We start from the raw sequence: 12,479 nt of genomic DNA, 5'->3' as shown, positions 1-12,479 counted from the left end.
AATCCTTTGTTAAATTCAGGGAGTTCTGACAAGGGCATTTATTCTTGGGGAGGATGCTGTAAGCATCCCCAGTCTGTCTGACTCGCCCTAGCAGAGGTTAGATTTCTTTTCTTTTTTCTCTTTCTCTCTTTTTTTTTTTTGCAGCTGGCTGGTACAGGGCTCTGATCTGAACTCTTGACCTTGGTGATATGAGCACCACGCTCTCCCAAGTGAGCTAATTGACTGGCCTGAGGTTAGATTTCTTTCTTTTTTTTTTTTTTTTAATGATGACTGGTAAGGGGATCTTAACCCTTGACTTGGTGTTGTCAGCACCACGCTCTCCCAAGTGAGCCACGGGCCAGCCCTCTGAGGTTAGATTTCTGAGCAGACATCACATCCATCACCTTTGGATAGAGTTGGCTACAAACACTGTGTTTAACCCACTGCCATTAATAATCCCTTTGTGTTCTGTGTAAAGCCACGGAGATCTTACACATCATTGAAAGGGTAGCCAGTTGTGACATTTTATTTGCCACCTTGCATGCTCGGCAGTTCTCATCTGCGATGCCTGCCTCAGTTTACTGTAAAGGCTTTGATTGGGGAGGGGGCTGGGAGTTAACCTTGAGGCTGGGAGAGTCCTAGAGCCACTTGGGTAGCTTTTTGGGGAATGGATTCAGAGCTGTTTGCTTTGGTGCCCTCTACAACATTGTACATTGATCTGTAGCAAGCTTGTGCTTATCGCTTGCTGCTTTCAAAAATGGGATCTGTTTCTTCAAAATGGGCGAGACCGTGGAGTCTGCACCATGCCTGCTACAGAGCATGCGAATATTGCTGAATGCTTTGCAGGGTGCTCCACGCTAAGGTTACACAGAGTGGCATGTAGTTTTGCCAACTTGATCCTTTCCTTCAAAGTCCTCAGACCAGAGCTCTCAGGTTTGTGTGCTGCTAACTCCCAGCATGTTGCCTTCCCCAGCCATTCCTTGCTCCTGTTGTGCCTGTCTTGCCCCCAGGAGGAGATTCCCTGGCGACATTTCAAAGGTAGCTGGTCCATGTGCAGATTCTCCACTCCCTTCCCCAGCCTGTATCCTCCCCACATCCAGACTCTCCCGTGCCAGTACCTGGCTCTAATGAGCAGATGGTTCAGGCCAGAAGCCTGGGCGTCCATTTCACCAGCACATCCAGCCCAGGTGCCTCTGAAACCTATCCTGAGTGGGTCGTTGTCTGTACTGTCACCCTCACCATTCTGGGCCAGGCCTGTCTGCTTTTTCCTGAAGACTGACTCAGTTTCTTACTGGTCTTGCTTCCTGTCCCCATCCATGCTCCATAGAGCAGCCAGTGTGGTCTTGAGAACGTGAAGAATAACAGGTACCCCTTCCTGGAAGGACTTGGATGCTTTTCTGTCACCCTTAGCACAAAATCCAGCCACCTCCCACAGACTGCCTCTGCCTTCCTCTCCAAATCCTGCCACCTGCCCTTGACCCCAATCACCTGCCATTGGCCCCAACCACCTGCCCACAACCCCAGCCAGCTGCCTTTGCTTGCTGGCCCCAGCTGAGACTCTCTCCTATCTCTAGGTCCTTCCCCAGGTCTGCCTTTGGGCCTGAAAGGCTTACCTGCTCTTCCCGTGACTGGTCCTTCTGGGCCTCTGTGTCTCCTGGGAGGTCCCTTCTTGCACCACATCTTCTTCCTACACCTGAGTGCTATTCAGGCATTACTTGCTTGCTTGCTCTAAGCTGCGGGAGGGCAGAGGGACCGCTGCTGCCAGTGTATAGGTCCTCTCCTCAGCTGGCACAGAGGAGACGTCTACAAATATTTGGTGAACGAACAAATGAATTAAAGTTGTGTGTCTTTCAAGGGCCTCTAATGGAATCACTTCTGTGTTTTGACAAGCTGGAGACTCTGCCAGTTTTTGTGTAACTAGGTGTCTTTGAAACTGATACCCATGGGTTTTGATAGGTCCTGCATCTGGCCCTCAGTGGGCATCCGTGGGTAAAACAGGGAAATGATCATGTGATAAGAATATCCACACACATAATTTTGGATTTTTATTATGGTTCTTTGTTAGTTTTTTTCCTTTTATCTTCCTTTTTCTCCGTTTAGTGCTTTGTGGCAAACAGCTTAAGAAGAGACGGGGCGGGGGCTCGCTGAAAGCCGAAAGTGCTTTCTCAAAACAGCAACCCCACGACCACTAGCAGCAAAGGTGTGTAGTGATGGTCCAGAGCTCCCACCTGAAGGTCAGGGGTTCAAGGCCATTGTGGGCTCATTGGCAGTTACCCTGGATTTCTTCTGTGCCAGCTTCCAGGGGGGCTGGTCAGCAGGAGCGAGGTTTGTCCCTGCAGTGCAAGTTGAGTTGCTTAACAGCTGTCGGCTTCCTGCGTCCGCGGCGGGGCCTCAGATGCTGGCTTGGAGGTGTGGTTCTGGGGGTGACCAGGGACGGGAAGTCAGGGCTTCCATAGCCTCTGCTGACCATCCCGGGCCTCTAGGCAGAGGCAGCGGTCTTCTGGACGGCACTGGACAGGAGAGGGTGTGTGAAGTGTGCTGACAGAATTGGATCTGTTTGTGAAAAATATGAACTCTGTTGAATGAGGAGAAAAAACATTCAGAACGAACTACACTTCTGCAGGAGGGATTTTTCTAATATCTGGTGAAATGCTCACCTGTATTACATTTCTCCCCTTCTTCCAGGAATCGCTGAAGATGGCAGAGGCTCACCAGGCCGTGGCCTTTCAGTTCACTGTCACTCCAGACGGGATCGACCTGCGGCTGAGCCATGAAGCCCTTAAGCAGATCTATCTCTCTGGACTTCATTCCTGGAAAAAGAAGTTCATCAGATTCAAGGTTTTCTGACATTTAAGCCTGCACAATATTCACACTAACATCTAGGAACGGGTTTCTTAATGCTGCTGACTATGAGTAGTTCACACTGGTAATTGGCATACAGTTTATATTTCCTTGGTACTTGAGGCTTATGGAACACCTTCAGATCATTCTGGAAGAAATTCTGTGAGGCGGGTAGGTACTTGGGCACACTGTAAAGCAGGAAATCGAGGCTCAGCGGGCAAGTGACTACTTAGGAGAAGGCCGAGTGAAGACCAGAACCCACGTCTTCTGCTCTGAGCCAGAATCCTGTAAACCTTGTTGAAGAAGGATTATTTTCCAAACTTCAGCGATTTTATTTAATAAATAACTACCTTGCTGATAAAATATCCAAACATTGAAAACTATCCATGTAAATTCAAATACAGCTAACTCCACATATTCTAAATTCTGTTTACCAGAAGTGGAAATTTGTAACACATGTATTGTTTTTTGTTCATCTTAATTTGTGTGCATGTTTGAAAATATGCAAACCACATGTATGTTCAAGTTGAAAGCGAGTCTCTGCCCCCCAGGATTAGCTGCTATTCAGTGTGCATTTTCTCCAGTGTCCCTTTTCCGAGGGCAGCATTGAAGAGGGCTGTTGAGAAAGGCCAAGAGCTAGAGTGGGTGGCAGCCAGGACAGGGTAGAAGGTGGGCGAGTCCTGGGAAGCAGGCGGACGGCTCAGCTGGTGGGTTCTAACCCTGGTCCCTTTGCCTGGCCACCCATCAGTGTAATCCACCATGGTGGACGGTGCCACCTGCAGGCGGGGAAGCTAAGTGTGACCAGCAGACTCCTGCTGAGAGCTGGTCCTTTTTACCTTTGAATTTAAGAAAATAGAAACTTGGGTGCAGAGGCTTGGCCATCGTATTCAGCCCAGCAGAAGTGTTGTTCTCTGAATCGAAAGACCTTGTGGTATAGCCGAGGAGGCAAGACTGATAGATAGGAAAATAGGCGATAAACAGTGTACAGCCATGCCTCGTCACGTGGTTGGTTAGGGAAGAGGAGCCAGCCGGGCTGTCAGTCTTTCTGAAAGAATTTGACTAAAGCTTCAGTAGTTTATAAAATCTGTTTTTGCAGTCAAATCAATATTTTATTCAGATGACTTTAGTAAGAACCTTTTTTTAATTGGAAGTTTTCAAACATACCCAAAAGTGAAGAGAATCATGATCTCCACCCCTGACCACCTAGTTTCGACAATTATCAACATTTTGCCAATTTTGTTTCATATAATCCTCCCCCCACCCCCGCTCCTTTTTTTTTGCTGGAGTGTTTTCTAGCATATTCTACACATGGAGTGAGGTCTCCTGTAAGTGCTTCAGGGTTAAGTAAGCAGAGTCTTGACTCAGAAGCCGTGGGAGGGGTAGTTTTGGAGCAGGGGGGTCTCGGGGCATCCTAGACTGTAGCAGGTTTGGGAGAGGACTTCATGTTGGCTCAGCGACATCCTTAACCAGTGGTCATGAGTCAGGAATCTGTGCTAAACTAGTGCCTCGGTGATCATAATGTCCTGAGGTCACTCCTGGAAAGCATTTCAGGGAGGGTTTGGGCTCAGAGGTAGAGGAAGGCAAGAGACTGGGCAAAAGTAGGAACAGCCACAAGGCCATCCCGTCTGGGGGAGATTTCCAGCCGGTGGGAGCAAGGTCCCTGAGCCGCCCCCAAGCTGCAGGCACCTCCTTCCCACTGCCGAGCGTGTGGTTGCCGTGCGGTTTGCAGGGAGCACGCTGCTCACGGCTCTCGTGTCTGATTCTAGAACGGCATCATCACTGGTGTGTACCCGGCGAGCCCCTCCAGCTGGCTGATCGTGGTGGTGGGCGTGATGTCAACGATGTACGCCAAGATCGACCCCTCGTTAGGGATAATCGCAAAGATCAATCGGACCCTCGACACGACGTAAGTGATCCTGTCCGATCCCCATCATCTGGGAAGTTACCATCTATCTGTCTTCCTGTCGAGGTTTTCTGGGTTCACATGGGAGCTTTTGCTGTTGTGCTCGTGTTGGCTTCCTTCCCATTTCCTAGGAGCTTGCGGTCCCTTGCAGACCTTCTCCAAAGACCAGGGCACGGAGAGTGGCAGTGGCCCTGGGCAATTGCCGGACGGCGTCAGGGCCCGAGACGGTGGCCAACAGTGGCAGTGCACTTAGCCTGGCCAGCGGGGTCCTCAAGAGGAGTTGCTGCTCAAAGCTGGCTCCCAGCTTGGTCACTTCTTTGCCCTTGGAGTCAGTCCATCCCAGAGTTCTGTGACCTGTGAACTGACTGTCGCGAGGTGCTGGGAACCTCAGCTCCTTAGCCCCCAGTCAGACTGATTTAGATTCCCCAGGGGAGCCCCATCACTCCCTCCTCTTGGAGTTTTAAATTTTTCTGGGAACTTGAAAGTAGGCTGTCTTACTACCACGAGATATCACCTTTCTGTGATTTGCATTTAAATATTGTTCCGTGAGAAAGGAATCAGAAAATAAGCCGGCAGAGTGGGACATAAGTGAAAACTCAGAGCCAGCAACTGAATTTGTTTCTGATGACTTGAAATAAATGATCAAAGCGCCAGCCCTGTGGCTCACTCGGGAGAGTGTGGTGCTGATAACACCAAGGCCATGGGTTCGGATCCCATATATGGATGGCCGGTTAGCTCACTGGGTGAGCGTGGTGCTGACAACACCAAGTCAAGGGTTAAGATCCCCTTACCGGTCATCTTTTAAAAAAAAAGAAAAGAAAGAAAGAAACAATCAAGCAGATTTAACGTAACAGTATGAATATTCTTATGACTGCTCGAGTAGGTGCCCCTAACTCCTGAACCTCTTTTTACGAGGGGTCTACAGAAGAGTCTTCACTCCCTATGCTGTGTTCAGGAAGCCTCTGCACACTCAGAGTTGTTGAGAGCCTGACCGAGCCACTCACAACCTCAAGCTGGCCCAAAAATGCTGGCTCATGTCTTTATGAGCGTCTGCAAGAGATGGAATGAAATCTGCTGTCACTTTAGTGGAAGCACGCCTGGCCTGGACACCTGCCAGGCTCCTTGTGCGCCTAGGACTGGAGAGGCCGTGGCAGGGACTTCTGTCATTTTCGTCACTCAGAAAGCAGCTGGCAGATCTGGGCACTGTGGTTCTCCCGTGTCCTCCTCCTTTAGGTCCCGAGGGGTGCAGGCCTGCTGCCCTGCGGATAGCCTGTCTCTGCTGTTGTGTGTGGAGCTCTCCTGCCTTCAGACTGGCGGGGTTAACACATTTTTAGTTCCCTCTCTGGTGTGGCATGGCTCTTACAACTGGATTATATCTAGTAGCAGTGTTGGCTATTTAAAGCCTTTTATAATCTGGGTCCTTATAAGATTTGTTTCTTCATCCTTCTAAACCTATTTTGGTAAACTGGGCTGTGGTTGACCCCAATTTAGAAAGACCAGGTTAAGGGCCAGTGTCTTCCAGCCTCAAGGGCTGTTCTGGAGCTGTCTTTCCGGAGAGGACCTCCAGTGTCCCTGGGTTGCTGCTTTCAAAACTATAGTCATGTGTGCTGCGTGGGGCTTGTATTCCAGTCCATCTGTCTGTCCCTGCAGCCTTGTGAGGAGCACATTCTTTAAAGGAAGGCTTTTTGCTAATGTTTTTATTCAAGTGTCCGTGTTGTGTTGTTTTTGTTTGTTTGTTTGTTTGTTTTTTAAAGATGACCGGTAAGGGGATCTTAACCCTTGACTTGGTGTTGTCAGCACCACGCTCACCCAATGAGCAACCGGCCATCCCTATGTGGGATCCGAACCTGTGGCCTTGGTGTTATCAGCACCGCACTCTCCCGAGTGAGCCACAGGCCAGCCCTGTTGTTTTTTTTTTTTTGAATGAGTGAGTGAACACTTTGCTTTAATCAATCATGCACAGCACCTTGAACATCTACCATAATTACACGCCCGAATGTTGCAGCACTCTTCTCCCCATCTCTGCTTGTCAGATTCTATCTATACCTTAAAGTCCATTCAAATTTTTTTTCTTTTAATGTAATTTTTTTTTAACATTATATAATGTAAACATTTTTTGTGGCCCTTTACCAATTTCTCCCTTACCGCCCCCCTCTTTTCCACATCTGGTGGCCTTGGTTCTTTTCTCTCCTTTTGAAAGTTCAAGGAATTACGTGATTGTTGTGTTTTTCTTTCTTTTCTTTTTTTTCAGGTCCCACTTACGAGTGAGAACATGTGGTATTTCCCTTTCTGTACCTGGCTTATTTCACTTAACATAATTTTCTCTAAGTTCATCCATGTTGCTGTGAATGGCAGAATTTCATTCAAGTGCCTGTATGTGTACATGAAAAAAATCCTGAATGTGTCATTTATTTGTTTATGCTAAAATACTGTTTGATTTTTGTGAATTGAGAAGTTTGTATGCCTTTTTCCTTCAGTAAAGTAGTTCTTACAAATCTAAAATGTAGATTATCTAAAAGATAGCCTCTTAAGTCCCCAAATCCAAGTCTGCTTATAGATGAGATGATCAGAAAAGAACCTAAGTTTAGAGTAGAGACTACAGTTAAACTTGAACGTTAGATTTGACAGGTTATCGAAAGATACAAGTTGTGAACCAAAAAATATTTTATCTTGAGGATAATTTGTTTCTGTCACTTAAATATTATACAATTTCTGATGGGTGGTTTTCAAATATTGGAGATGCCTTTAGAGTATGTATATTGATTGTTCTGATCATTTGAAGCACACTTAAGTAGTTTTTATTTTTTAAATGTTTTGTAGTTTCCGAAACAGCTAAGACTAAAAACCACAAAATAGGTGCATTCCATCTCATTGTTGAAGTCCAATCTTTACCATAAAATATACTTTTTACCATAAAATGAAAAGCTTTTCTGTATTTAAGTTTATGAAGTGATCATTGTACATGAGCAATTTCTTCGTTTATTCGTGATAAATAATCCCATCTAGATCAAAGCCAAGTTCTTTTGATACAAATACTTGAAGTCATAGTTGTCACATATGATTTGAGTTTAGGAGGGATAGCAAAACCCACAGCTGTGTTTGAAGGAAGAAAAATCATAAAGGGCAGGAGGACACGGCACCAGCTGGGTAGGGTTGGTCTGGGGCATGGTGTGCACTGTGGGCAGCTCTCAGCCCCTCAGCGTCCCCTGCCGTGTGTCCCTAGATCCTGGGGGAAGTTGTGTATTTATATTTTCCACATTATACAAGTTAGCCTTGATTATGGAACCCACCAAAGAGGATTGGGCTGGTTCGCTTTGAGGCCACGAGGAGAATGCCTGAGTCTTCTGCTAGTTGGGTGACAGTGAGAGTCCCCTCCATGAGGAGGCCCGACCGCTGGGGGCTGCCATGTCACTTGTGTCCACAGGAGGCCGCTGGCCCGGCGCATGTCCTCACATGGCCTCGCCTGCAGCCCGCCGTCCACGCTAAGGTGTGTGCCCATCTTGGCCTGTCTCCGCAGGGGCTACATGTCCAGCCAGACGCAGGACGTGGTCAGCGGCCTCCTGTTCGGTACGGGGCTCTGGGTGGCCCTCATCTTTAGCATGCGCTACTCCCTCAAGTTGCTGCTCTCCTACCACGGCTGGATGTTCGCTGAGCACGGCAAGATGAGCCGCGCCACCAAGGTCTGGATGGTGAGTGACCTTCCCCTCGGCGTGGAACGCTGCGGATGGTTTTGCTTTTGAAAGAAGGGACCTCGTGGGAGGTTGCTCCTTTGACTCTTGGTTGTGATGTGGGTGTCGACCGCTCACTGCTGGAGAGGTTCCGTGCACCACGACACATGCACGTGGGCCGAAGAGGGTACTTCTTTGATGATGTCAGCAAGCTCTGCAGCACTTCATAGTGAGCTCTGCAGGTGTGCAGCGCAGGTCATTCATTCAGTGAGTTGCCACCCACCCATCCAGTTCTTTGTAGCTCCTTTGACTAAGTCCTGGTCAGGCGTTAAGTGGTTTCCTTGGCTGACCTATCTGACCTGACTCCCATGGCTCACTCTTAGTTTCAAATGTGCTCCCTCAGCCCAAGGGTCCCTTATTTGAGGCTTTGCCATGTGCTTAGACGTTTGTCTGAATTTCACTACTTCAGTGTTTTTATGAGTTTGGGTTTCCTGAAAATAAACCATCTGACACGGGAATCACCTCTAGACTTTTGAGGCCACCCTCTGTGGGGCCCAGGCCCCTCTAAACTACTGCAGACCTCCAGAAGGGTGTGCGCCACTCAGGAGTGCCACCTGCCTGCTTGTAGTCATGACCTTAAGCTTCACTGGGCTTTTCAATCTCTGCCTGGGTCTTTGGGATTTTTTTGTTTTTTGTTTTTGCTGCTGGCCAGTGTAGGGATCCGAACCCATGACCTTGGTGTTGTGTGGCTGTGCACTAACCAATGGAGCTAAACGGCCATGCCCAGCCTGGGTCTTTGGAGCTGGGCATTTTGTAAAGAAACATGAGCTTTGTTAACCATGTTTTGTGAAGTGGCCTATATGAGGTTAATGAACCTAGTCATAATGAGATTTTCTTTAAACCTTTTCCTCCAGTGGGGCTGTTTCATGACTTTGTGTGTGTGTGTGTAGTGAGCACGTCAGCGTTGGCTCACTTGTCTGCACCTGGAGTTGGGCTGCTGGGCCATCCTGCTTGGTCGCACATGGTGGCTGCGGCTGGGGGCTGAGCCTCCTGCCCTGATCTTGGGACATGCTTGTAAGAGAAGCTTGGGAGTCACCACAGGGCCCACTACACACCCCTGGGCTCCAGTCTTTCCTGAACCAATTTCCTGCTAGTGTTTGGATGTAAGTTTTTTTGATTTCTAGGGAATCAGAATTTAACAACTAGAAGCGATTCAGAGATGGTTTCCCACACTTTTCAAAACGGGTCAGATGAAGTTCCCTAGGATGCATTCATGGCTGGCGTCAGGCTCAGTCCAATGCTGTCACCCCACGTCTCCCCACCTCCCCACCCTGTGAGCCCTGGGATGTTCTCTGTTTTGTTCTGCGTGAGGTGACCAGTTATTCCACCAGGTCTAGATCAACCAGCCTAAAACAAGGGCCCGCAGCAGGCAGCGTGTTCTCCACAAAGCTGGACGGCGTTCCAGGGGACCGCATTGCTTTTCCTGGGGTCAGCTTGAGGGCCAGGCACTCAGCTCAGACCTGCCCATCACTCCTAGAACCTCAAGCCGATCCCAAACCAAGGGCCTCACCCGTGTGCAGGAGCACGGCTGGGCTGCGACATCACAGACCCAAACAGGGTTCTGGCCAGAGAACTGCACAGGGGCAACAGCGTCTCAAGGCCTCGGCCAGACTTGGCTTTTATTCAACCTGGTTTTTATTGGGGAGTTATATGTGTGTTTGCTAGAGGCTGTAAGTATAGGGGCAGAAAAGAGACTAGAGGAAAAATAAACCACAAAAAATCAGTAAGAAGTCAGCAAGTTGTGTACAAAGGAGAGCTGGTTTCGGATCTTTCACGTGGCCACATCTTTGAAAGTGTACTTGTTTTCTTCAGGGTATGGTCAAGATCTTTTCAGGCCGAAAACCCATGCTGTACAGCTTCCAGACATCTCTGCCTCGCCTGCCGGTCCCAGCTGTCAAAGACACCGTGAGCAGGGTAGGTGTGGCTTCCCCGTCACACTCTGAGGTGCCAGTCGCCTTTCGGATGAAGCTTATGTCTTAATCATGACTGCAAAGGAGCTTGCCGTCATTTGGCCGTATTAGCTCTCAGCAGTGTACCTTGTGGGAATGTTATAGAAAATCTCCTTTTTTCCCTAATGTACCATCGCATCATAGGTGTTTTTAAGAAGGTGTCATGTTTGATAGAAATACTGCCTGGTAGATGTTTTATTGTTTTAACAACTTTATCGAGATATGATTTATAGACCGTAAAGTTCACTCACTTGAAATATACAGCTCAGTGGCTTTTGACGTATTATGTTATTGCTTTAAATTGTGGCTGGTGTATACATAAAATTTACCATTTTTAACCATTTTTAAGTGTAGGTTCAGTGGCATTCATTATATTCACATTGCTGTGTCCCCCCTCTCCATATTCAAAACCTTTTCATTGTCCCAAACAGAAACTCTATAGCTAGTAAGCAGTGACTCCCCAATCCACCTCCCCCAGCCCGGGAACCTCTGTCCTTTCTGTCTCCATGAATTCGCCTGTTCTAGGGACCTCACGTAAGTGGAGTCATACAGTATTTGTCCTTTTGTGCCTGGCTTCCTTCACTCAGTGTAGTGTGTTCAAGGTTTGTTCGTGTTGTAGCATGTGTCAGAATGTCCTTTTTGAAGGTGAATAATATTTCATTGTAGGGACAGACCACATTTTATTTGTCCATTCACCTGTTGATGGCGGCAAATGATCTGGAGGTTTTAATCTAGTTGGCGAGGGTCACCAGACAACCTGTGAGTGTCCCTCAGCTGACCCTGGCGCAGCTGTGTGGGGGTGGTCACTGGCCCCAGCGTGCCTGAGGGCACTGCCCCCCACCCACCCGCATACAGCCCCATTTCAAAGCCGGCCCCCTGGGGGCAAACCTGTGGTGACAACAGGTGCAGCCAGGAGTCACATGTCATCCTCCAAACAGCCCGTTTCTTTCCTTTTTCTTACTGGGAAGAAATGGGAGGGAGCAGCTCTCTCTTTTTCTCTCTCTCTTAAAATTGTGAAAAATATACAAAACACAAATTTTACTATTTTAACCATTTTCAAGTATACAACTCAGTGGCATTAAGTACATTTATAATGTTGTGCAATCATTAGTACTATCCAGTTTCAGGACTTTTTCATTACCCAAAAGCCCACACCCATGAAGCGGTCACCCCACCCCCCTCCCTCAGCTGCTGGTGACCACTGATCTGCTGTCTGTCTCTGTGGGGTGGCCTGTCTGGACGTTTCATAGAAGTGGAATCATGCCCAGTGTGGCTGTCCTTTCTGACCTGGCGCCATGGTTGCAAGGTTGTGCCATGCTGCAGCAGGGGTCAGTGCTCCATTCCTTTTATGGCGTAATGATACTGCATGGACACGATTTGTTATCCACCTGTTGGTGGACATTCGTTCTGTTCCCAGCCTTTGGCTATGGCGAACAGCGCTGCTGTGAACACCCACGTACAAGTTTTCATTCGCACACTCGTTTGGGGCATACAAAGTTACTTCAAAAAGTTCTTGGAAAGATTCGTAGAACTTTTAATTCTATTTTTCCACGAACTTTTCAAAGCACGCTTGTATACCAGGAGAGGAGTCGCGGGGTCCTACGGTGCGTCTGTGTTGCACTTGCCGAGACACCACCAGACTGTGCAGCGCCCCCGCTTTCCACTCTCCAGCCGGAATGTGCGAGCGTCCCAGTTTTACCACGCCCTGTGGCCCCATTTAAAACTATAGAAAGGAAACTTCTAGGCTTTGGGGTTTGAGTCCAGGCTTAGTTATTGAGTCTCTGTTGGCCTTGGCAAGTGCTTTCCCATCTCTGCTCTTCTGTGTCCTCACGCGTGAGTCAGGGATGCTGAGAGGGGACCCCCCCACCACCATCAGCAGAATGAGGGGAGACTGAGACCCTCGGGCCGGTTTGGTGAGTCTGTCCGTCTTGTGTAGGTCAGTGTTCCGCTTCAGCATGTTCAGAGCATGATTTTCTGTCATTAATGCACATTCTAATTTGCATAAGCCTCTAGGTGCCTAATACCCTCTTTTTTAGGGAGTGTAGCCCTACCCGTCAACATACAGGGAGTGGCCCTAGA

General features: G+C 48.3%; 1 protein-coding gene across 2 annotated transcripts in view; it reads left to right on the top strand.

Annotated features, from left to right (window-relative positions):
- The window catches only part of CPT1A (carnitine palmitoyltransferase 1A), a 56,959-nt gene that overhangs the window by 14,776 nt on the left and 29,704 nt on the right, over nt 1-12,479 (top strand). For both annotated transcript variants that reach the window (XM_063092813.1, XM_063092812.1), the window contains exons 2-5: nt 2,665-2,817; nt 4,587-4,726; nt 8,241-8,412; nt 10,264-10,365. In XM_063092813.1, coding sequence (XP_062948883.1) covers nt 2,677-2,817; nt 4,587-4,726; nt 8,241-8,412; nt 10,264-10,365 — 555 coding nt within the window. In that variant the 5' untranslated portion in view covers nt 2,665-2,676. The remainder of the gene's footprint in view (nt 1-2,664; nt 2,818-4,586; nt 4,727-8,240; nt 8,413-10,263; nt 10,366-12,479) is intronic.

The sequence above is a fragment of the Cynocephalus volans genome, chromosome 4, assembly GCF_027409185.1.
Source record: "Cynocephalus volans isolate mCynVol1 chromosome 4, mCynVol1.pri, whole genome shotgun sequence".
Classification (NCBI taxonomy): domain Eukaryota; kingdom Metazoa; phylum Chordata; class Mammalia; order Dermoptera; family Cynocephalidae; genus Cynocephalus; species Cynocephalus volans.
Note: the sequence above shows the minus strand (reverse complement) of the source record. Positions and strands in the feature narration are given on the sequence as shown.